This window comes from Ascaphus truei, chromosome 7 (assembly GCF_040206685.1).
Source record: "Ascaphus truei isolate aAscTru1 chromosome 7, aAscTru1.hap1, whole genome shotgun sequence".
Classification (NCBI taxonomy): Eukaryota; Metazoa; Chordata; class Amphibia; order Anura; family Ascaphidae; genus Ascaphus; species Ascaphus truei.
The window spans coordinates 107,253,688-107,278,696 of NC_134489.1; the positions used below are offsets into that span (position 1 = coordinate 107,253,688).

General features: G+C 49.5%; 1 protein-coding gene across 1 annotated transcript in view; it reads left to right on the top strand.

Moving 5' to 3' along the window:
* Positions 1 to 25,009, top strand: part of GLI2 (GLI family zinc finger 2) — a 198,699-nt gene that overhangs the window by 42,329 nt on the left and 131,361 nt on the right. Inside the window, exon 2 of the mRNA XM_075609799.1 lies at positions 11,282 to 11,434. Within this exon, the coding sequence (XP_075465914.1) occupies positions 11,311 to 11,434 (124 nt within the window). The 5' untranslated portion in view covers positions 11,282 to 11,310. The remainder of the gene's footprint in view (positions 1 to 11,281; positions 11,435 to 25,009) is intronic.

Consider the following 25,009-nt stretch of genomic DNA (forward strand, 5'->3'; position numbering starts at 1 on the left):
GGCCCGTACACTTAGGACAGCACAGCCCCCTCCTCACCGTGCGGAAAGACCAGAACCCCTTGTGAGATGAGATGTCTGGCCCGTACACTAAGGACAGGACAGCCCCCTCCTCACTGTGCGGAAAGACCAGAACCCCTTGTGAGATGAGCTGTCTGACCCGTACACTAAGGACAGCCCCCTCCTCACCGTGCGGAAAGACCAGAACCCCTTGTGAGATGAGCTGTCTGACCCGTACACTAAGGACAGCCCCCTCCTCACCGTGCGGAAAGACCAGAACCCCTTGTGAGATGAGATGTCTGGCCCATACACTAAGGACAGCACAGCCCCCTCCTCACTGTGCGGAAAGACCAGAACCCCTTGTGAGATGAGATGTCTGGCCCATACACTAAGGACAGGACAGCCCCCTCCTCACTGTGCGGAAAGACCAGAACCCCTTGTGAGATGAGCTGTCTGGCCCGTACACTAAGGACAGCACAGCCCCCTCCTCACTGTGCGGAAAGACCAGAACCCCTTGTGAGATGAGCTGTCTGGCCCGTACACTAAGGACAGCACAGCCCCCTCCTCACTGTGCGGAAAGACCAGAACCCCTTGTTAGATGAGCTGTCTGACCCGTACACTAAGGACAGCCCCCTCCTCACTGGGCAAAAAGACCAGAACCCCTTGTGAGATGAGCTGTCTGGCCCGTACACTAAGGACAGCACAGCCCCCTCCTCACTGTGCGGAAAGACCAGAACCCCTTGTGAGATGAGCTGTCTGACCCGTACACTAAGGACAGGACAGCCCCCTCCTCACCGTGCGGAAAGACCAGAACCCCTTGTGAGATGAGCTGTCTGACCCGTACACTAAGGACAGCCCCCTCCTCACCGTGCGGAAAGACCAGAACCCCTTGTGAGATGAGCTGTCTGACCCGTACACTAAGATCACACTCTCTGTGTGGCGGAAAGACCAGAACCCCTTGTGAGATGAGCTGTCTGACCCGTACACTAAGGACAGCACAGCCCCCTCCTCACCGTGCGGAAAGACCAGAACCTCTTGTGAGATGAGCTGTCTGACCCGTACACTAAGGACAGCACAGCCCCCTCCTCACCGTGCGGAAAGACCAGAACCCCTTGTGAGATGAGCTGTCTGACCCGTACACTAAGGACAGGACAGCCCCCTCCTCACCGTGCGGAAAGACCAGAACCCCTTGTGAGATGAGCTGTCTGACCCGTACACTAAGGACAGCCCCCTCCTCACTGTGCGGAAAGGCCAGAACCCCTTGTGAGATGAGCTGTCTGACCCGTACACTAAGGACAGCCCCCTCCTCACTGTGCGGAAAGACCAGAACCCCTTGTGAGATGAGCTGTCTGACCCGTACACTAAGGACAGGACAGCCCCCTCCTCACCGTGCGGAAAGACCAGAACCCCTTGTGAGATGAGCTGTCTGACCCGTACACTAAGGACAGGACAGCCCCCTCCTCACCGTGCGGAAAGACCAGAACCCCTTGTGAGATGAGCTGTCTGACCCGTACACTAAGGACAGGACAGCCCCCTCCTCACCGTGCGGAAAGACCAGAACCCCTTGTGAGATGAGCTGTCTGACCCGTACACTAAGGACAGCCCCCTCCTCACTGTGCGGAAAGGCCAGAACCCCTTGTGAGATGAGCTGTCTGACCCGTACACTAAGGACAGCCCCCTCCTCACTGTGCGGAAAGACCAGAACCCCTTGTGAGATGAGCTGTCTGACCCGTACACTAAGGACAGCCCCCTCCTCACCGTGCAGAAAGACCAGAACCCCTTGTGAGAGGAGCTGTCTGACCCGTACACTAAGATCACACTCTCTGTGTGGCGGAAATTGCCGTCTCAACCATTTCAAATCACATTTTCCAACATGAAATGTTTAGAAGAAATGCACATTTTCCAATATGTCTCGAATTTGGGGATTTTTATTGGAATACTTGAGCTTTTCTTCATTTCCTTTATGAATTTCCACATGCTGCGTCCGTCCTCCGCCAGTGAACCCGACCTTTCTTCTTTACAAGCCTCTCCTGACTAGTTTTCCTTGTCCATCCTGGTTGTGTCTTGTGTGAGTAGGAATGAAACGTGTTCAAAGATAGTGGGCCATGTTTGCTAAGTGGTGCTATGTCTTTAAACACCTGGTGGAGCTTGAATAGTCCTTGCGGCGTCTCCCAACTCTGCAGGGCGCCTTGTAGCAGCAGCCTGCATAGGATATATCTCTTATCATAATGCCAGGGCCCCAGTGTCTGCTGCGGCGTGCGCTACGGCCTGCGCGCCACACAGCACAGCCCTCTATGGGGCAGGCCCCAGTGGCAGTGTGTGTGTGTGTGTGGGCGCGCAAAGTGCTGTGACGCCTACGCTGCCAGGGAAGACAAGAATTTTTTCTTCCCGCGATGCGGTCACGTGTTCGGCGGGCAGCCAATGAAAGGGCAGATATGCCCCGCCATGGCTGTAGGAGCTGACTCTGAGAGCAACTACACTCACTTTGAATCTGGTTCAATTCCCGGTGTCGGCTCCTTGTGACCTCGGGCAAGTCACTTTATCTCCCTGTGCCTCAGGCACTAACACACATAGATTGTAAGCTCTGCGGGGCAGGGACTGTCTGTAACATTCCTATGTGCTGTGTGCACTGTAGTGTAATTGTGAAGAGATTTGAGAGCCATTTGGAGAACAATGTTATATGAAATAAAGTTATTATTATTATACTGTAGATCAGTTTCTAGTAGTGTCATTATACAGAAGTACTTTGCACACCGTTTATTTTACGAGAGTTGTTTCAATATGAGGCGTTAAGATGATGCACATATTATATATAATGTATAACGCACTCTGCATCTCTAGCCACCTTTTCCCGCCTATTATTCATGTGAGAGATCCGTGCCTGGTTATCGGCCCGCGTTTCGCAGGCCTCTCTCACGGCGTTGGGATGAAGGCAGTGACGGGATTCGGGGACAGACGCAGGCTGGTCAGGGGGGGGGGGGGGGGGCAGGCACCATGTCGTGTCCCGCCAGACACGCTGTGTTTGGAAATTCTTGGCAGTGAAACGAGGAAAGAAAATCACTATCATTTATCGACCCATTTTCTGTGGTTTAAGTGTCACTTACACACTCCTTGTGACTCGCGGGGGTACTGCCCATACTCTGCTAATTGGAACACACAAAACTCGTTTCACCCATTTGCTGGGGTTAACAATTCCATGTAGATACTCCGCATCATTATACAATGCAGTGTGTTCAGCTTTTATTGTAGGGGAGGAGTTGGAATCCCACTTTCTCCTCTTCCCATCACAGAAAACACAAAAACAAGGCCGATCGAGTTTAGGAATCTGGTTAAAAATGGTAGAAAAAGAGTGTTAATTGTCTTAACAATACGCAAATCCATCCAATACAGACGGGGAAGAGAAAATGGCACCCCGTAATTCTCCGTTAGCCCCGTGTATTGTGTAATAATACGCGGTTCCTTCGTGATGCCTGTGGCTGGATCGTGGCTCTCGGGCGTTCGTCTCCAGCCGTCCCTACCGATCGCTATTTCAAATAATCATTTCTTTCCCTGCCCTTTCCTGGGCTGGTTTTATTTGGAAGATCTGATGCTCCGTTCAGGGGATCTTTGAAATATTCACACGTCCAGGAGGTTAAAATGGAGGTCTCCCCAGAGCCGGATTCCCATGATAACCTCAGAAACCAGAGATTGAGAAAATCATGATTTTTAAACACCATTATTATTATTATTATTTTTAAGACAGGACTTGCGTGGGGAGAAAGATATTAAGTTAAACTCCTATTGACTTATGGGGGCAGAGGGTTGCTGCTATAATGGGGTAACCCCTCCTAGGACTAAAGTGGCATATTTATCCCCTCAGTGCCTTAATGACATAAGGTGTATGTCACCAAAAGTGGCACCCGGCGCACTTATGGCGCACTCCGCACGTCGGCGGCCTGCGCTCGGTTTTTACGGGGTGTATATTATGGAAGCGCCGATCCCCTGTACCACACTGAGGGGGGAGGAGGGGGGAAGCGCCCTGGATCTTGCCACTTCCGTGGCCACGGACGCTCCGGCACTTCTGCATCACGTGACCGCTCTCTTCGGAGCGAGCACGTGACGTTGGTTCTGTTTGGGCCGGAGGTGACAGAGAGGTGTGTGCTGTGTGTTATATGGGCCCTGGATTGGCACTTTGGTTGATGTACACCGTACGTCATTAGAGCACTGCAAGGGTTAATGTAATGTTTTGGAGGGGTCTTGCCATCTTTATCTAAGATCTCTTGTTAGGACAACCAGCAGGTAAATTGCCTGTTGTGGTTTGTTCTCAGTTTGTAAAGTAATTATGAAGCTGTCATTAGTTAAACAGATAAACATAATTAGCTGATAAGTAGCGATTCAGTGGGCTGCAGCTGAAGGAAAACACGGCCTTTCTCTGTCACAGGGGGACTGCCTGTGCTTCTTTCTTTGCCTTGCTCAGGGGCACTGTCCCTTTAACAGGTAAGAAGGAAATATACAACAAGGGTGTCAGGCCCAAAAAAAGGTTTGTTACCTCACTTGTTGCCCTCACACAAATGTATTAGCAGAACACAGATTAAAAGGGGTTCAAGTGCCTGGGATTAATGAGAACACTGTATGACCCCTTATCTCTATCTGCTTATCTTTCTCTGTATCACTATTTCATATCACTATCTCCTTATCTTTATCTCTTTATCACTATCTCACATCACTATCGCCTTGTCGTCATCTCCTTATTGCTATCTCCTTATCTCTATCGCCATATCTGTATCTCCTTATCTCTATCACCATATCTGTATCTCCTTATCTCTATTGACATATCTCTATCTCCATATCTCTATCTCCTTATCTGTATCGCCTTATCTGTATCGCCTTATCTGTATCTCCTTATCTCTATCGACATATCTGTATCTCCTTATCTCTATCTCCATATCTGTATCTTCATATCTCTATCTCCTTATCTCTATCACCATATTTGTATCTCCTTATCGCTGTCTCCATATCTGTATCTCCTTATCTCTAACTCCATATATGTGTCTCCTTATCTCTGTCTCCATATCTGTCTCCTTATCTCTATCGCCATATCTGGATCTCCTTATCTCTGTCTCCATATCTGGATCTCCTTATCTCTATCGCCATATCTGGATCTCCTTATCTCTGTCTCCATATCTGGATCTCCTTATCTCTAACTCCATATATGTCTCCTTATCTCTGTCTCCTTATCTCTATCGCCATATCTGGATCTCCTTATCTCTAGCTCATATTTGTATCTCCTTATCTCTATCTCAGGAGCAATAGTAAGTATAAATGGCACACCACTGTTTGTAATAAGTATATAAATATTATTTTGCTTCCGGTGCTTACCTTCCACTGGTCCCGGCGTCTCACCGCTGGACCTGATAATAGGCACAGAATAGAGGATAAGACGGAGCACACAGGAGACTAGTTTTGAGTTTGAAAAAACTTCAATAAAGTATTCACAGCATCAGAGCGAATAAAGGTAACGTCTCAGGACTATGCACCTCTGGGTCTGGTGCTGGGTCTGAGGAAGGGACACGTTAGTCCAGAAACGTTACTTTTATTCGCTCTGATGCTGTGAATACTTTATTGAAGATTTTTCAAACTCAAAACTCCTGTGTGCTCCGTCTTATCTTTATCTCCATATCTTTATCTCCTTAGCTCTATCTCCATATCTTTATCTCCTTAGCTTTATCGCTTTATCTTTCTCGCCTCATCTCTCTCGCCTTATCTCTCCTTGTCGCTATCTCCTTATCTCTATCTTCATATCACTATCTCCATCACAAGTAATGAGCAGTCCTCTTCTGCACATAAGCTGTGCTCTCCCTCCAGCAAAGAAGAGGTTAAGATGATTCCAGCTGTAGCCAAGGGAAATGCGATGTCTGACTCTCACCGAGTGTGTAACGTGGTTTAAAAAAGCAGTGATCCTGAGCACAAATGGGAAGATACTGGGGGGGAGCTCCCGGAACGGAGAGGGAGGAACTTTGCAACGAATGCACTTTACTTACAGAAAGGAAAAGAGTAACGGTACTCTGGGTGTGAAAATAAGAGAGTAACGGTACTCTGGGAGTGAAAATAAGAGAGTAACGGGTCTCTGGGTGTGAAATAAGAGTAATGGGTCTCTGGGTGTGAAATAAGAGAGTAACGGTACTCTGGGTGATAAAATAAGAGAGTAACGGGTCTCTGGGTGTGAAATAAGAGAGTAACGGTACTCTGGGTGATAAAATAAGAGAGTAACGGGTCTCTGGGTGTGAAATAAGAGAGTAACGGTACTCTGGGTGTGAAAATAAGAGAGTAACAGGTCTTTGGGTGTGAAAATAAGAGAGTAACGGTACTCTGGGTGAGAAAATAAGAGAGTAACGGGTCTCTGAGTGTGAAATAAGAGTATTATCACACTTGACCGCTGGTATTTACCAGAGTAAAATCATCATTTGTAACATCTGTAGTGTAACCTATAGACAGCATTAAGCTCCCATTCCCCCCCCCCCCCCCCTGCCTTGCCAGGGACTCCCCCTGCTGAGATCTGCTGGCCTTTCTCCTGGTGACTTCCGACAAACCAGTGACTGAACTTAGTGACACGTTGACTGCTGTGTCCTGTCCCTGGTAACCCCGCGTGTGCTGCACAGGCCGGCGAATACAGCCCCTCCTTAACCCTGTCCTGGCCAGAGGGTCCAGCAACAAAAGGGTTATTCCTGTTGCACCTTACAATGGTCTCGTCACGGGGAGTATTTTTTCTCTCTCGAGAAGGGTGCGGGAGGGTTGAGGTGTTGCGTTCTCCAGTTCTCAACCCCCCCCCCCCAACAGGTCAGGTTTTCAGGATATCACAGCTTCAGCACAGTCCATGACTGAGCCTCTGATTGAGCCACCTGTGCTGAAGCAGGGACTGATTGAGCCACCTGTGCTGAAGCAGGGACTGATTGAGCCACCTGTGCTGAAGCAGGGATAGCCTGAAAACCTGACCTGTTGGGGGGCTTGGGGACTGGAGTTGAGAACCCCTGGTTAAGGTATTGGATACACAAACGTGTGGTGTGCTGCCAAACTCCAGCACTTAACCTCCGTGTAAGTGATGCATGTCTGCAGGAGGGTGTAACACGGGGCACGTGGAAATACTCCCTGCTCACATCGGACCCAGAATACTTTCAGAAGCTCATACACAGCCACTGTCCCACCGCAAATAAAATTACCCCGTGTGAGAGCAGGTCTGCAACCCTGCCCTGCCCCATTATCTCTTAGCATTTAGTGCTTCCACTGTAGCCAATAAAAGGTATACCTCCATCTCCCTCCTTGGTTACTCCACTGCAACCAGGGGTTGTGGGTAATGACATGCTAATGAGCATTCACAGTGTGTGACCTTTTTCTTCTTATCCATTTTAACACGAACCCCTATAAGTTTATGCCTGGCGCATTACACAGCTTTTTAGCACAGCCGGGTTTACAGAAGTGAAGAGCCAGCAACCCTACTCAGAGACAGCTGTTTCAACCTTTTGTCTCTCAGTGTGAGGCTGATTTCTGGCTTTGGAAGGGGAAGCTGGTAGTGGATATAATAGTGGGTATATGATTGGTCGGTATTATTGTCCCAGGAAAGCTACAGTATCACTACAGTACATGCAACGAACCCATAAACAATACAGCTGATCAGCGCAGAAAATATAACCACCACCGTGATAAAAGCACGGAAAATCAAAATATTTCATTGGCCTGACAACGAAGTGTTAAAACGATTAAACACAGAGAAATAAAACACTCCCAGTTTTCACTTGTTACGAGGGACCAAAACATACAGTTTTATGATTATAAACCAGAAAATTTGCATCACGATAACTTGAAACACTTTGAGTTTCACGCTTCTGTTATTTTTTTTATGTTTCCAATTTGGCAAAAATAGACAGCGATACCCCCCCTCCCACCCCCCCCTCCCCACCTTGCTGCCTGCAGACACTGTGGGGCAGTTTGGGGGGATTATTAAGCACGTGTTCCCCCCACGAGCTCAGGACACTACACTGCCGGGATCGGTCCCCTGTTTTGTTAGCGATAGTCTGATGCATAGGAAACAAGATTCCTTTTAGGGGTTCACGTGACACATATTTTTTAGCAGGGGGGAGCACAGTGTAATACAGGTAGGGAACCGATGTAATATGGCAAGTTAAACATGCAGTGCCAAGAACATGATTCATTTCAATGTATTTTTTTTAATCTTCTATTTTTATTTTTTCTTCACATTTTGACCATACTGTACATATTTGAATGTATTTTAAAGTCCTCTGACCATAAAGAAACTGCTTTGCAGCGTGTTGAACGGGAACCTAAATATAATGATCAGTGAGGCTGTGTGTGCACCGCCTGTGTGGGACCAAGGTCTTCAGAGGTATTTGTAGAGGTGTAAACAACTAAACAAACAAGAGGCTCATCCAATACACAGTGTGTGCAATGTGACAAACTGGTACACGGATATAAGAGAGAAGTACAGTGTGTGTGTGCAATGTGACAAACTGGTACACGGATATAAGAGAGAAGCACAGTGTGTGTGCAATGTGACAAACTGGTACACGGATATAAGAGAGAAGCCCAGTGTGTGTGCAATGTGACAAACTGGTACACGGATATAAGAGAGAAGCCCAGTGTGTGTGCAATGTACAAACTGGTACACTGATATAAGAGAGAAGTACAGTGTGTGTGCAATGTGACAAACTGGTACACGGATATAAGAGAGAAGCACAGTGTGTGTGCAATGTGACAAACTGGTACACGGATATAAGAGAGAAGCACAGTGTGTGTGCAATGTGACAAACTGGTACACGGATGTAAGAGAGAAGCACAGTGTGTGTGCAATGTGACAAACTGGACTGGTACACGGATATAAGAGAGAAGCACAGTGTGTGCAATGTGACAAACTGGTACACTGATATAAGAGAGAAGCACAGTGTGTGTGCAATGTGACAAACTGGTACACGGATATAAGAGAGAAGCACAGTGTGTGTGCAATGTGACAAACTGTTACACGGATATAAGAGAGAAGCACAGTGTGTGTGCAATGTGACAAACTGGTACACGGATATAAGAGAGAAGCACAGTGTGTGTGCAATGTGACAAACTGGTACACGGATATAAGAGAGAAGCACAGTGTGTGTGCAATGTGACAAACTGGTACTCGGATATAAGAGAGAAGCACAGTGTGTGTGCAATGTGTCAAACTGGTACACGGATATAAGAGAGAAGCACAGTGTGTGCAATGTGACAAACTGGTACACGGATATAAGAGAGAAGCACAGTGTGTGCAATGTGACAAACTGGTACACTCATATAAGAGAGAAGCACAGTGTGTGTGCAATGTGACAAACTGGTACACGGATATAAGAGAGAAGCACAGTGTGTGTGCAATGTGACAAACTGGTACACGGATATAAGAGAGAAGCACAGTGTGTGTGCAATGTGACAAACTGGTACACGGATATAAGAGAGAAGCACAGTGTGTGTGCAATGTGACAAACTGGTACACGGATATAAGAGAGAAGCACAGTGTGTGTGCAATGTGACAAACTGGTTCACGGATGTAAGAGAGAAGCACAGTGTGTGTGCAATGTGACAAACTGGTACACTGATATAAGAGAGAAGCACAGTGTGTGTGCAATGTGACAAACTGGTACACTGATATAAGAGAGAAGCACAGTGTGTGTGCAATGTGACAAACTGGTACACTGATATAAGAGAGAAGCACAGTGTGTGTGCAATGTGACAAACTGGTACACTGATATAAGAGAGAAGCACAGTGTGTGTGCAATGTGACAAACTGGTACACGGATATAAGAGAGAAGCACAGTGTGTGTGCAATGTGACAAACTGGTACACGGATATAAGAGAGAAGCACAGTGTGTGTGCAATGTGACAAACTGGTACACGGATGTAAGAGAGAAGCACAGTGTGTGTGCAATGTGACAAACTGGTACACGGATGTAAGAGAGAACCACAGTGTGTGTGCAATGTGACAAACTGGTACACGGATATAAGAGAGAAGCACAGTGTGTGTGCAATGTGACAAACTGGTACACGGATATAAGAGAGAAGCACAGTGTGTGTGCAATGTGACAAACTGGTACACGGATATAAGAGAGAAGCACAGTGTGTGTGCAATGTGACAAACTGGTACACGGATATAAGAGAGAAGCACAGTGTGTGTGCAATGTGACAAACTGGTACACGGATATAAGAGAGAAGCACAGTGTGTGTGCAATGTGACAAACTGGTACACGGATATAAGAGAGAAGCACAGTGTGTGTGCAATGTGACAAACTGGTACACGGATATAAGAGAGAAGCACAGTGTGTGTGCAATGTGACAAACTGGTACACGGATATAAGAGAGAAGCACAGTGTGTGTGCAATGTGACAAACTGGTACACGGATATAAGAGAGAAGCAAAGTGTGTGTGCAATGTGACAAACTGGTACACGGATATTAGAATTTGCCTGGAGGTGCGATGCTTTTTTAACCCTTTCTCTGCCCTCGTCACTACGGTAACGTTAAAGAATATTTCCTTTCAAAAGAAAAAAACAGGAATGTAGCAAAATGTTTATTTATTTTTAAATTAACCCCTTCAATGATCATAGAACAGGCGTGGCCACCTCCAGTCCTCACGGGCCACCAACAGGTCAGGTTTTCTGGATATGCCTGCTTCAGCACAGGCGGTGAAGTCGAAGACTGAGCCACGTATTGAGCCACCTGTGCTGAAGCAGGGATATCCTTATTGGATATCATATTGGTGGCCTCCCCCCGGATGGAGTATACAGAACACACCGTGCTTTTTGTAGCGGGGATTATACATAATGAGCATTCCATGGAAACATCACAGAAGTGGGAAGCAGGCGGTCTCCAGAGCTGAAGCGGGGACCCCCTGCTCCCCGACACACGCTTGAAATCCACCGACGTGGTGATGTGGTGGCTCCCGTGCCGCGGGGGATTTAAACCTCCATATTGTTTACCCAGCCGGGCATGGTACCACCAGCACCTACCGAGGTAAGTACCTCAGGGTGCAGAGGGCCCCCTGGAGCTGGAAATAACGGGGTTCAGGTTCCTCTTTGGTCCAACCCTATTTTTTTCTTTCTTATTCCGGGCCTATGAGTGGGGTGTCCCAAGTACTGTCTGCAGAATATATTTCCCAGAATGCCGCGGGGCGGGCGTTTAGTTCCCAGGGTCAGCCTGCCCCGTACACAGGAGAGATGATTGGCAGGCGTGTCGCTCCGGCCTCACACGGAACCATTTCTTTCCCCCCCCCCCAGACCCACATTCTGGAATATGAGTCGCTGACATGGAGAGCTCGTCGGGGCCGGCGAGGACCGCGCACAAGAAGGAGGCGAAAAGTTCCATTCTGGAGGGGAACGGATTCGCCGACGCCGGGAAGAAACCGGGGCCTCTAACTGCGTCACAAGGAGGTAAGCGCAACTGCATTGCTGTACGACAATAACTGCTCATTCAACACTTTGGTGGTAAATAGAGGTTGCAAGGCTCCAACTCACGGGTCACCAACACGCCGCGTTTTATGGATATCCCTGCTTCAGCACAGGTGGCTCAATCAGTGGCTCAGCCTTCGGCTGAGCCACCTGTGCTGAAGCAGGGATATCCATTAAAGCCGGCCTGGTGGTGGCCCGTCAGGACTGAGTTTGAGACCCCTGGTGTGAGGGATAACCAGCAGAGAAACGGTTAAAATACTATTCGGTATGTTTTCAAAAAGTTCAATTTCTTGAATTCTATTTTTTTTAAAGTTTTTTTTCCAATGATCACATTATGTGCGCACACAAGGAGAACGCGGCACATTATGTGCACACACAAGGAGAACGCGTCACGTTATGTGCGCACACAAGGAGAACGCGTCACGTTATGTGCGCACACAAGGAGAACGCGTCACATTATGTGCGCACACAAGGAGAACGCGTCACATTATGTGCGCACACAAGGAGAACGCGTCACGTTATGTGCGCACACAAGGAGAACGCGTCACGTTATGTGCGCACACAAGGAGAACGCGTCACGTTATGTGCGCACACAAGGAGAACGCGTCACATTATGTGCGCACACAAGGAGAACGCGTCACATTATGTGCGCAGACAAGGAGAACGCGTCACATTATGTGCGCACACAAGAAGAACTACTACAGTTACTATTATTCTGGGATTTTGTATTCCCAGATTCTCCGGGTTTTATGCTTTATCCCAAAATGTTTCCATATTATGGTTGGTTTTTTTGTTGTTGTTTTTTTTAGTTCATTGGACCTGGCGTGTAGAGCGTATAATGTCAGGCGTGTAGAACGTATAATGTCAGGCCTGGCGTGTAGAACGTATAATGTCGGGCCTGGCGTGTAGAACGTATAATGTCAGGCCTGGCGTGTAGAACGTATAATGTCAGGCCTGGCGTGTAGAGCGTATAATGTCAGGCCTGGCGTGTAGAACGTATAATGTCAGGCCTGGCATGTAGAACGTATACTGTCGGGCCTGGCGTGTAGAACGTATAATGTCAGGCCTGGCGTGTAGAACGTATAATGTCCGGCCTGGCGTGTAGAACGTATAATGTCAGGCCTGGCGTGTAGAACGTATAATGTCGGTCCTGGCATGTAGAACGTATAATGTCCGGCCTGGCGTGTAGAACGTATAATGTCAGGCCTGGCGTGTAGAACGTATAATGTCGGTCCTGGCGTGTAGAACGTATAATGTCGGGCCTGGCGTGTAGAACGTATAATGTCGGGCCTGGCGTGTAGAACGTATAATGTCAGGCCTGGCGTGTAGAACGTATAATGTCGGTCCTGGCGTGTAGAACGTATAATGTCGGGCCTGGCGTGTAGAACGTATAATGTCAGGCCTGGCATGTAGAACGTATAATGTCGGTCCTGGCGTGTAGAACGTATAATGTCGGGCCTGGCGTGTAGAACGTATAATGTCGGGCCTGGCGTGTAGAACGTATAATGTCGGGCCTGGCGTGTAGAGCGTATAATGTCAGGCCTGGCGTGTAGAGCGTATAATGTCGGGCCTGGCGTGTAGAACGTATAATGTCAGGCCTGGCGTGTAGAGCGTATAATGTCGGGCCTGGCGTGTAGAACGTATAATGTCGGGCCTGGCGTGTAGAACGTATAATGTCGGGCCTGGCGTGTAGAGCGTATAATGTCAGGCTTGGCGTGTAGAACGTATAATGTCAGGCTTGGCGTGTAGAACGTATAATGTCAGTGCTGGCGTGTAGAACGTATAATGTCGGGCCTGGCGTGTAGAGCGTATAATGTCAGGCTTGGCGTGTAGAAGTTCAGTACAGGTAGTCCTCGCTTTCCGACGTTCCGCTTTCCATCGGATGCGGTTTCCAACGGCGCATAATGCAGTAGAAAATTATCAGTTTTCGCGCTTCCAACGGAAACCGCCGCTGGTTAACGTGGGTCCCACTTTCTGACTGTCCCGCATCTGACGCGGGTTTGCGGGACGCATTGTGTCGGAAAAGCGAGGACCACCTGTATGTCTTTAGAACGTATAATGTCGGTCCTGGCGTGTAGAACGTATAATGTCGGGCCTGGCGTGTAGAACGTATAATGTCGGGCCTGGCGTGTAGAACGTATAATGTCGGGCCTGGCGTGTAGAGCGTATAATGTCAGGCCTGGCGTGTAGAACGTATAATGTCAGGCCTGGCGTGTAGAACGTATAATGTCAGGCCTGGCGTGTAGAGCGTATAATGTCAGGCCTGGCGTGTAGAACGTATAATGTCAGGCCTGGCATGTAGAACGTATACTGTCGGGCCTGGCGTGTAGAACGTATAATGTCAGGCCTGGCGTGTAGAACGTATAATGTCCGGCCTGGCGTGTAGAACGTATAATGTCAGGCCTGGCGTGTAGAACGTATAATGTCGGTCCTGGCATGTAGAACGTATAATGTCCGGCCTGGCGTGTAGAACGTATAATGTCAGGCCTGGCGTGTAGAACGTATAATGTCGGTCCTGGCGTGTAGAACGTATAATGTCGGGCCTGGCGTGTAGAACGTATAATGTCGGGCCTGGCGTGTAGAACGTATAATGTCAGGCCTGGCGTGTAGAACGTATAATGTCGGTCCTGGCGTGTAGAACGTATAATGTCGGGCCTGGCGTGTAGAACGTATAATGTCAGGCCTGGCATGTAGAACGTATAATGTCGGTCCTGGCGTGTAGAACGTATAATGTCGGGCCTGGCGTGTAGAACGTATAATGTCGGGCCTGGCGTGTAGAACGTATAATGTCGGGCCTGGCGTGTAGAGCGTATAATGTCAGGCCTGGCGTGTAGAGCGTATAATGTCGGGCCTGGCGTGTAGAACGTATAATGTCAGGCCTGGCGTGTAGAGCGTATAATGTCGGGCCTGGCGTGTAGAACGTATAATGTCGGGCCTGGCGTGTAGAACGTATAATGTCGGGCCTGGCGTGTAGAGCGTATAATGTCAGGCTTGGCGTGTAGAACGTATAATGTCGGGCTTGGCGTGTAGAACGTATAATGTCAGGCCTGGCGTGTAGAGCGTATAATGTCAGGCCTGGCGTGTAGAGCGTATAATGTCAGGCTTGGCGTGTAGAACGTATAATGTCAGGCTTGGCGTGTAGAACGTATAATGTCAGTGCTGGCGTGTAGAACGTATAATGTCGGTCCTGGCGTGTAGAACGTATAATGTCGGGCCTGGCGTGTAGAACGTATAATGTCAGGCCTGGCATGTAGAACGTATAATGTCGGTCCTGGCGTGTAGAACGTATAATGTCGGGCCTGGCGTGTAGAACGTATAATGTCGGGCCTGGCGTGTAGAACGTATAATGTCGGGCCTGGCGTGTAGAGCGTATAATGTCAGGCCTGGCGTGTAGAGCGTATAATGTCGGGCCTGGCGTGTAGAACGTATAATGTCAGGCCTGGCGTGTAGAGCGTATAATGTCGGGCCTGGCGTGTAGAACGTATAATGTCGGGCCTGGCGTGTAGAACGTATAATGTCGGGCCTGGCGTGTAGAGCGTATAATGTCAGGCTTGGCGTGTAGAACGTATAATGTCAGGCTTGGCGTGTAGAACGTATAATGTCAGTGCTGGCGTGTAGAACGTATAATGTCGGGCCTGGCGTGTAGAGCGTATAATGTCAGGCTTGGCGTGTAGAAGTTCAGTACAGGTAGTCCTCGCTTTCCGACGTTCCGCTTTCCATCGGATGCGGTTTCCAACGGCGCATAATGCAGTAGAAAATTATCAGTTTTCGCGCTTCCAACGGAAACCGCCGCTGGTTAACGTGGGTCCCACTTTCTGACTGTCCCGCATCTGACGCGGGTTTGCGGGACGCATTGTGTCGGAAAAGCGAGGACCACCTGTATGTCTTTAGAACGTATAATGTCGGTCCTGGCGTGTAGAACGTATAATGTCGGGCCTGGCGTGTAGAACGTATAATGTCGGGCCTGGCGTGTAGAACGTATAATGTCGGGCCTGGCGTGTAGAGCGTATAATGTCAGGCCTGGCGTGTAGAACGTATAATGTCAGGCCTGGCGTGTAGAACGTATAATGTCAGGCCTGGCGTGTAGAGCGTATAATGTCAGGCCTGGCGTGTAGAACGTATAATGTCAGGCCTGGCATGTAGAACGTATACTGTCGGGCCTGGCGTGTAGAACGTATAATGTCAGGCCTGGCGTGTAGAACGTATAATGTCCGGCCTGGCGTGTAGAACGTATAATGTCAGGCCTGGCGTGTAGAACGTATAATGTCGGTCCTGGCATGTAGAACGTATAATGTCCGGCCTGGCGTGTAGAACGTATAATGTCAGGCCTGGCGTGTAGAACGTATAATGTCGGTCCTGGCGTGTAGAACGTATAATGTCGGGCCTGGCGTGTAGAACGTATAATGTCGGGCCTGGCGTGTAGAACGTATAATGTCAGGCCTGGCGTGTAGAACGTATAATGTCGGTCCTGGCGTGTAGAACGTATAATGTCGGGCCTGGCGTGTAGAACGTATAATGTCAGGCCTGGCATGTAGAACGTATAATGTCGGTCCTGGCGTGTAGAACGTATAATGTCGGGCCTGGCGTGTAGAACGTATAATGTCGGGCCTGGCGTGTAGAACGTATAATGTCGGGCCTGGCGTGTAGAGCGTATAATGTCAGGCCTGGCGTGTAGAGCGTATAATGTCGGGCCTGGCGTGTAGAACGTATAATGTCAGGCCTGGCGTGTAGAGCGTATAATGTCGGGCCTGGCGTGTAGAACGTATAATGTCGGGCCTGGCGTGTAGAACGTATAATGTCGGGCCTGGCGTGTAGAGCGTATAATGTCAGGCTTGGCGTGTAGAACGTATAATGTCGGGCTTGGCGTGTAGAACGTATAATGTCAGGCCTGGCGTGTAGAGCGTATAATGTCAGGCCTGGCGTGTAGAGCGTATAATGTCAGGCTTGGCGTGTAGAACGTATAATGTCAGGCTTGGCGTGTAGAACGTATAATGTCAGTGCTGGCGTGTAGAACGTATAATGTCGGGCCTGGCGTGTAGAGCGTATAATGTCAGGCTTGGCGTGTAGAAGTTCAGTACAGGTAGTCCTCGCTTTCCGACGTTCCGCTTTCCATCGGATGCGGTTTCCAACGGCGCATAATGCAGTAGAAAATTATCAGTTTTCGCGCTTCCAACGGAAACCGCCGCTGGTTAACGTGGGTCCCACTTTCTGACTGTCCCGCATCTGACGCGGGTTTGCGGGACGCATTGTGTCGGAAAAGCGAGGACCACCTGTATGTCTTTACAAAGTCTGTAGCACTGCAGGCCCGTACACTCATTTAGGCCGCAGTGCAGGCGTTGGCGTGCGTCTGTCGCCCCGAGCGGTCTGTGGACTTTAGATCGCTCGTGACGGGGGGAGGGCGTGGCATAGCCTTGACGTCATGAGGCTGGTCCGCCCTCATTGGCTGAATCGCCCACATGACGCGGCAGTGACGTGGCCGTCGCTCAGGGCGCCGCACCAAAACACAAAAATCTTGTCTTCTGGAAAAGCTGCCGCGCCTTCGCAACTCAGCGCGCACTATGGGCGGCCTCAGGGAGGAGCCGTCTCTTGTTCACGCCTCGCACGCGCGATGGATATGGACGAGGCCTTGCTTGAACGTAGCCATGCTACATATCGGTGTCACCGAAACTGCCGGATACACTATCCAGGTGACGGGCAGCGAGTTGTAATGCTGGGAGCAAAAAAGTTAATTGTTGTCAAAATATTGCACGTAGATTGTCAGCTCTTCAGGAGAGAGCCTCCCTTTGCCTCATGCTGTCACTTGCTGCTCTCAGCCTTATTTCTTTGTACTTTATGACGCATGTGTTGTCAGTTTGCACAGCGCTGCGCAGAGTGTCGGCGCTATATAAATGAAATGCGGCGTACACCCCCGGCAGTGAAAGTGCGGTCAGTGCGGGTGGGATAGGCCGGCGGGAGTGGCCGGGGGGTTTGCATGAGGGGGTTTGAATTTAATGACGTTTGTGACAGATGCTGAGGTGAGATCACGCTGAGATCATGCTGAGATCACGCTGAGATCATGCTGAGATCATACTGAGATCACGCTGAGATCATGCTGAGATGATGTTGAGTTCATACTGAGATCACGCTGACATCATGCTGAGTCTGAGATCATGCTGAGATCATGCTGAGATCATGCTGAGTCTGAGATCATGCTGAGATCATGCTGAGATCATGCTGAGATCATGTTGAGATCATGCTGAGATCACGCTGAGATCACGCTGAGATCACGCTGAGATCACGCTGAGATCACGCTGAGATCATGTTGAGATCATGCTGAGATCATGCTGAGATCATGTTGAGATCATGCTGAGATCATGCTGAGATGGTTAAACTTTTCCCATGGGACGGTGATGGAGTCTCTAATTGATGCCTTCCAGGCTTTGTTATCCTGGTCTCTAACATGCTCACGGAGCGGCGCTGCACGGAGCGGCGCTGCACGGAGCGGCGCTGCACGGAGCGGTTCTTCCCATTCCTTATAGAGTCTTATCTGTGAAGATGAAGATGGCATTTTTTCTGAAAAGACCCTTTGTAGTCTCCATATAAAACAGCTCTGTGCTGCTGCAGTGAGGAAAGTGAGCATCAACAGCAGTAGTTGCCATGTGAAAACTCTACTGCAGAGTGTGGGCCTTTTAAATACAAATTAAATTCAAGTAAAAAAACAGCGTGGCAGAAGTAATGTGGGTGAACCTGCTTTTAGGGCTTCACGTGGATAGGTGATATTGGGGGTAGGGCATTATCAGGGTCCCGGGGATATTGGGCATGCCGTGCTCCCTGTGACACGTGACATGCCTGATGGAAGGACTCTTTATCTCCTGGTGAATGGATGATTGAAGCTGCACAGCGTTTATCTGCCAGTGAGGAGAATCCTGCGTACGATGCACAGAGAGATGATGAGAGATTCCCGTAATCAGCTGTAAGGAGCCGGGAAAGGACAGCTAATAAATAACTTACAGCGACGGCAGGGAAAGGGGCTTTGTTGTGAGCTAGCAGTCATTATATTTTTATGTTCAGGGTCCAAACCTGAGATTCATGCAGAGCGTGTGTGTGCGCACGTGTATGTGTGTGTGTGTGCACGTGTGCGTGTGTATGTATGTCTGTGAGTGTGTGCGTGTGCGCACGTGCATGTATGTGTGTACACGTGTGCGCGTATGCATGTGTGTGTGTTCACATGCGTGTCCACATGTGCGTGTATGTGTGTATCTCTGAGTGTGTGCGCGCGAATGTATGTGTGTGTGCGCGCGCGTATGTGTGTCTGTGTGTGTGCGCGTGTGTGTGTGCGCATGTATGTGTGTGCGCGCGCGTATGTGTGTGTGTGTGTGTGTGTGTGTGTGTGTGTGTGCGCGCGCATATGGGTGTGTGTGCGCACGTATGGGTGTGAGTGTGCTCGCGTATGTGTGTGAGTGTGTGCGCGCGTATGTGTGTTTGTGTGTGTGTGTGTGTGTGTGCGCGCGCGCGTATGTATGTGTGTGCGTGTGTGTGCGTATGTGTGTGTGTGCGTGCGTATGTGTGTGTGTGCGTGCGTATGGGTGTGTGAGTGTGTGCGCGCGTGTGTGAGTGTGTGCGCGTGTATGTGTGTGTGTGTATCTGTGAGTGTGTATGTGTGTGTGAGTGTGTGTGTGTGTGTGCGCGCGCGTATGTGTGTGTCTGTGTGTGTGCGCGCGTGTGTGTGTACGCGCGTATATATGTGTGTGTGTGTGTGCGCGCGTATGTATGTGTGCGAGTGTGTGTATCTGTGAGTGTGTGTGCACGCGCGTGTGTGTGAGTGTGTGCGCGCGTATGTGTGTGTGTGCGCGTGTGCGCGCGTATGAGTGTGTGCGCGCGTATGTGAGTGTGTGTGCGCGTGTGTGTGTGTGTGCGCGCGTATGCGTGTGTGTGTATCTGTGAGTGTGTGTGTATCTGTGTGTGTGTGTGTGTGTGTGTGTGTGTGTGCGCGCGTGTGTGTGTGTATCTGTATCTGTGAGTGTGTGTGTGCGTGCGTGTGTGTGTGTGTATCTGTGAGTGTGTGTGTGTGTATCTTTGAGTGTGTGTGTGTGTGTGTATCTGTGAGTGTGTGTGTGTGTGTGTGTGTGTGTGTGTATCTGTGAGTGTGTGAGTGTGTGTGTGTGTGTGTGTGTGTGTGTGTGTGCGCGTGAGCATTGGATCTACTAATAATACTTTCAAAGATATCCTATATAATCGGGAATAACGGCCTACGCGCTTCGGGCGCTTAATAGTCCGAAGTGTCCGGCCAGGGAACCAACTCCAGTCCTCAAGAGCCACCAATAGGCCAGGTAGGGATATCCCTGCTTCAGCACAGGTGGCTCAATCCTGAGCCACTGATTGAACTTAATTTTGTAAACCTCAAGTCACAAAGCCTCCTCGTGATCTGTGTGACCCTAATAAAAGTGCCCTGAACCCCTAACCGTGTCAGTGGGAGTGTTGCGGACTAGTGTGGCAGTGAAAGGGTTAAAACAAGGGGTGAGCAAGTCCAGTCCTCAAGGGCCACCAACAGGACAGGTTTTCAGGATATCCCTGCTTCAGCACAAGGTGGCTCAACCTGTGCTGAAGCAGGTATATCCTGAAAACCTGACCTGTTAGTGGCCCTTGAGGACTGGGGGATTTTTTCCTCTTTTCCTCTTTTCTATAAACATATAATTTCGTCAATACACAGTCTGGGAATCATTTCGTATCATGCACACGCCGGGTCTTATCATGTTCGTCTTGTTGAACAGGGCGGCTGTTCGGCCGGGCGCGATTAAATTCGTCTCGCGCGTTTTTTTGCGCGTTTTTGTTTTTTTTGGTTTTATACCTGTCTGGGGTTATTTATTTCGTACAATTTCCTGCTCTATCAGAGGACGCCGCTAATGCGGCGTTTTAATGTGTTATTTACACCCAAAATAACCTACTTACAACGGCGTACGCTCCACGGGGAGGATGAACGAGCCGCGCTCCGCGACTTCTGCTCTATCTGGTTTGAACAATCTGGGCTGCTAATAGAACCATTTATCACCGGGCCGGGTAATTTATTTTATGTGAGCTGCTCTACCGGTCCTCGCGCCGCTGATCTATCGGAAATACTTTGCGTGCTGCGTAATGAAGACCAACAGGTCGGCTCCGTCTGACCTGGCGCTGAACTGGGGAGCAGCGCGTCGATTTTACGCCGTAATCTGCCGCCAAGTATAAACTGAGGGGAGCTCGCCCAGCTCGCCTCCCGTCTGGGTGCTGACGGGGGGTGTTAGGGGGGAAATGTACTGCAGGCTGTAGTGTGGCTCCGAAAACCTGGACACCAGCCATCGTTTTCACTGTGCCGCCTTGTGCCAACGTATCAAAGGCCCGCGCTGACATTTTGCTCTGCTTGTGCCAAGGCGTGTTCTGGGAGGTTGGTCACACGAAGAGATAGACTGTGTATCCATATCCAGTCTTCATGAACCACCAACAGGCCAGGTATTGGGGATATCCCTGCTTCAGCACAGGTGGCGCAATCAGTGGCTCAGTCTTCGACTGAGCCACTGATTGCGCCACCTGTGCTGAAGCAGGGATATCCGCAATACCTGGCCTGTTGGTGGCCTTGAGGACTTACCCCACTGCTGGGGTAAGTATTAGTGTAAGTATTAGGGAGGGGTGGGTTCGAACTTGTGCCTATAGCTGCTGCAGAAAAGACACGATTTGGAGCTGCATGTGTGGCGTTCACATTCGTGACACTTGTTTTGGAGCAAATTTGCAGCATCTTCGCACCTACCCTCCTCCGCATGGCTTTAACAGAAAGCAGTGGTACTGTGTTGGAATGGAAGAAATTCTTTAACGGTTTACAATTGGGGCACAGCTCTGTGGGCCTGATTTCTAAAATAAGTTATTCTATTTTTATACTCCAAAAAAAGAAAGCACAATCCCTTTTTCATTGAAAGCGAAGCTGTGATACTCAGTACTCCCTTACGCCCTCGCAGTCCCGCCTCTAAATGCTGTGTTACTACATCCTGACACTAAACTGAACACATTGAATCCTGAGCGGGGAGCAGTGCAATGAATATGCGATGATAGTGGAGAGAGTCAAGTGAGGCACAGAGATTTAAAGGGATCTTTTTGGAAAGATCTCACCGATTTATAATCAGCTGAGAATGTTAGAGGCGCACGTCCTACACCGTAATCACTGCAGCCGGGGCGGCCAACTCCAGTCCTCATGGACCACCAACAGGTCAGGTTTTCAGGATATCCCTGCTTCAGCACAGGTGGCTCAATCACTGAGCCACTGATTGAGCCACCTGTGCTGAAGCAGACACTGATTGAGTCACTTGTGTTGAAGCAGGGATATCCGGAAAACCTGACCTGTTGGTGGTCGTCACCCCCGCACCCCTTACTTATACAGACATTGCTGGCTTCTGGCAGCGAAAGGGTTACATTGGCAGCCATATTTGATATATAGGGTTTTGCCGGCCTCTGATGGTTAGAAATGCTGAAACCTTGTTACTAACAGGACAGTAAAACAGCCCTGGTCCTCTAATCTTCGCTCCGGATAAGAGGTTTGTTTCTTCACAATTTCTATCTGTCAGTGAGCGGGCTCTGGCAGGTTTGAATATCGGAATATTTTCCCTCACACCGCCCTGATAGTGTACTCTGTGCTGTACTCTGCGCTGCACTCTGCGCTGTACTCTGCGCTGCACTCTGCGCTGCACTCTGCGCTGTACTCTGCGCTGCACTCTGTGCTGTACTCTGCGCTGCACTCTGCGCTGTACTCTGCGCTGTACTCTGCGCTGTACTCTGCGCTGTACTCTGCGCTGCACTCTGCGCTGTACTCTGCGCTGCACTCTGCGCTGCACTCTGCGCTGCACTCTGCGCTGTACTCTGCGCTGCACTCTGCGCTGTACTCTGCGCTGCACTCTGCGCTGCACTCTGCGCTGTACTCTGCGCTGCACTCTGCGCTGCACTCTGCGCTGCACTCTGAGCTGTACTCTGCGCTGCACTCTGCGCTGTACTCTGCGCTGCACTCTGCGCTGCACTCTGCGCTGCACTCTGCGCTGCATTCTGAGCTGCACTCTGCGCTGCACTCTGCGCTGTACTCTGCGCTGCACTCTGCGCTGCACTCTGCGCTGCACTCTGCGCTGCACTCTGCGCTGTACTCTGCGCTGCACTCTGCGCTGTACACGGAATCCTTACCAAGGACCCCAATAAGTGTTTTTTTTTTTTAGGATTTGAAGAATTTTGAGCCCAAAAATGACATTTTTTATTATTTCCCCCCCGCTATAATATCTATAACAGTCTATTTCCAATCCCAGTGGGTGCTACGTGAAGATACACTTTTACAGTGTGTGCATGCCAGGGGCTTAACGCAGCGACATGACCAAAGCTATAGGGATTAGTCATATATACATGTTACTCAGAACGCGTTAGCATGTGTCAGTGTATCTGCAATGCAAGCAATGTTCTCATGTTAAACTCCAGGGGATTCCATCTAACCAACTCGTGAAGGGGCCGCCCTCAAAGTAATAGGTTATTTGAACCACACATTCTTGCCTGTTCTGTATAAGTGCTGGAGCTGAGCCTTGTCCAGACGGCGGAGCCCTTTGATCTGGGGGGGGGGGGAAGGCAAAACCGCACTGCGTCGGAGCAGCTCAAATCCGGGCAGCAATCCTGCTCCACCGCGCTGGAAAATACGCACACAAGTGTGTACAAGAGGAATAACCAACGCTAGTCCTAAAGGGCCACCAACAGGTCTGGTTTTCAGGATATCTCTGCTTCAGCACAGGTGGCTAAAATCAGTGGCTCAGTCGAAGATTGGGCCGCCTGTGCTGAAGCAGAGACTGATTGAGCCACCTGTGCTGAAGCAGGGAGATCCTGAATACCTGACCTGTGTGTTCCCCGTGAGGACTGGAGCGTTGAATGATATCACTCCGTAAATAAGGCAGGAGTCCTTCCGCTGGAATGTGTTATGTGTATTATGTGTCTACAGAATCATATCTCTTTTTTATTTTTCCCCAGAAGGTAATATTGAAAAGTTTGGAAAATTAGAAAGACAAAAAATAAAATAATATGGGGGAGTCGGACGGCAGAGAAATACGAATATTACCCAGCAATCCTGGCAGTGCAGGGGTTAAGCCACGCAGAGGTAAGGTGATGTGTGCACCTCTCGCGGCGTTTAGGGGAAAATAATCCCCAGAACAGTATCCCGAACATTTTGGGAGAGCGTAGGGGAATTCCTAATATATGGGGTCTCCGGGAGGCGAGACCAGCGCAGCTTTGCCCCATATACTGTAGGTGGGCATTACCCCATTACCCCATCACTCAGGGGGTACTGATTGCCTATTTATTTACAGGTCCACAGCTCTTACAGGGCACCTCAGTATAGCTCTTACAGGGCACCTCAGTATAGCTCTTACAAGGGACCTCAGTATAGCTCTTACAGGGGACCTCAGTATAGCTCTTATAGGGGACCTCAGTATAGCTCTTACAGGGGACCTCAGTATAGCTCTTACAGGGGACCTCAGTATAGCTCTTACAGGGGACCTCAGTATAGCTCTTACAGGGGACCTCAGTATAGCTATTACAGGGGACCTCAGTATAGCTCTTACAGGGGACCTCAGTATAGCTCTTACAGGGGACCTCAGTATAGCTCTTACAGGGGACCTCAGTATAGCTCTTATAGGGGACCTCAGTATAGCTCTTACAGGGGACCTCAGTATAGCTCTTATAGGGGACCTCAGTATAGCTCTTACAGGGCACCTCAGTATAGCTCTTACAGGGGACCTCAGTATAGCTCTTACAGGGGACCTCAGTATAGCTCTTACAGGGGACCTCAGTATAGCTCTTACAGGGGACCTCAGTATAGCTCTTACAGGGGACCTCAGTATAGCTCTTATAGGGGACCTCAGTATAGCTCTTACAGGGGACCTCAGTATAGCTCTTATAGGGGACCTCAGTATAGCTCTTACAGGGCACCTCAGTATAGCTCTTACAGGGGACCTCAGTATAGCTCTTACAGGGGACCTCAGTATAGCTCTTACAGGGGACCTCAGTATAGCTCTTATAGGGGACCTCAGTATAGCTCTTACAGGGCACCTCAGTATAGATCTTACAGGGCACCTCAGTATAGCTCTTACAGGGCACCTCAGTATAGATCTTACAGGGGACCTCGGTATAACTCTTACAGGGGACCTCGGTATAGCTCTTACAGGGGCACCTCGGTATAGCTCTTACAGGGGACCTCAGTATAGCTCTTACTGGGGACCTCAGTATAGCTCTTACAGGGGACCTCAGTATAGCTCTTACAGGGGACCTCAGTATAGCTCTTATAGGGGACCTCAGTATAGCTCTTACAGGGCACCTCAGTATAGCTCTTATAGGGGACCTCAGTATAGCTCTTACAGGGGACCTCAGTATAGCTCTTACAGGTGACCTCACTATAGCTCTTACAGGGGACCTCAGTATAGCTCTTACAGGGCACCTCAGTATAGCTCTTACAGGGCACCTCAGTATAGCTCTTACAGGGGCACCTCAGTATAGCTCTTACAGGGGACCTCAGTATAGCTCTTACAGGGGACCTCAGTA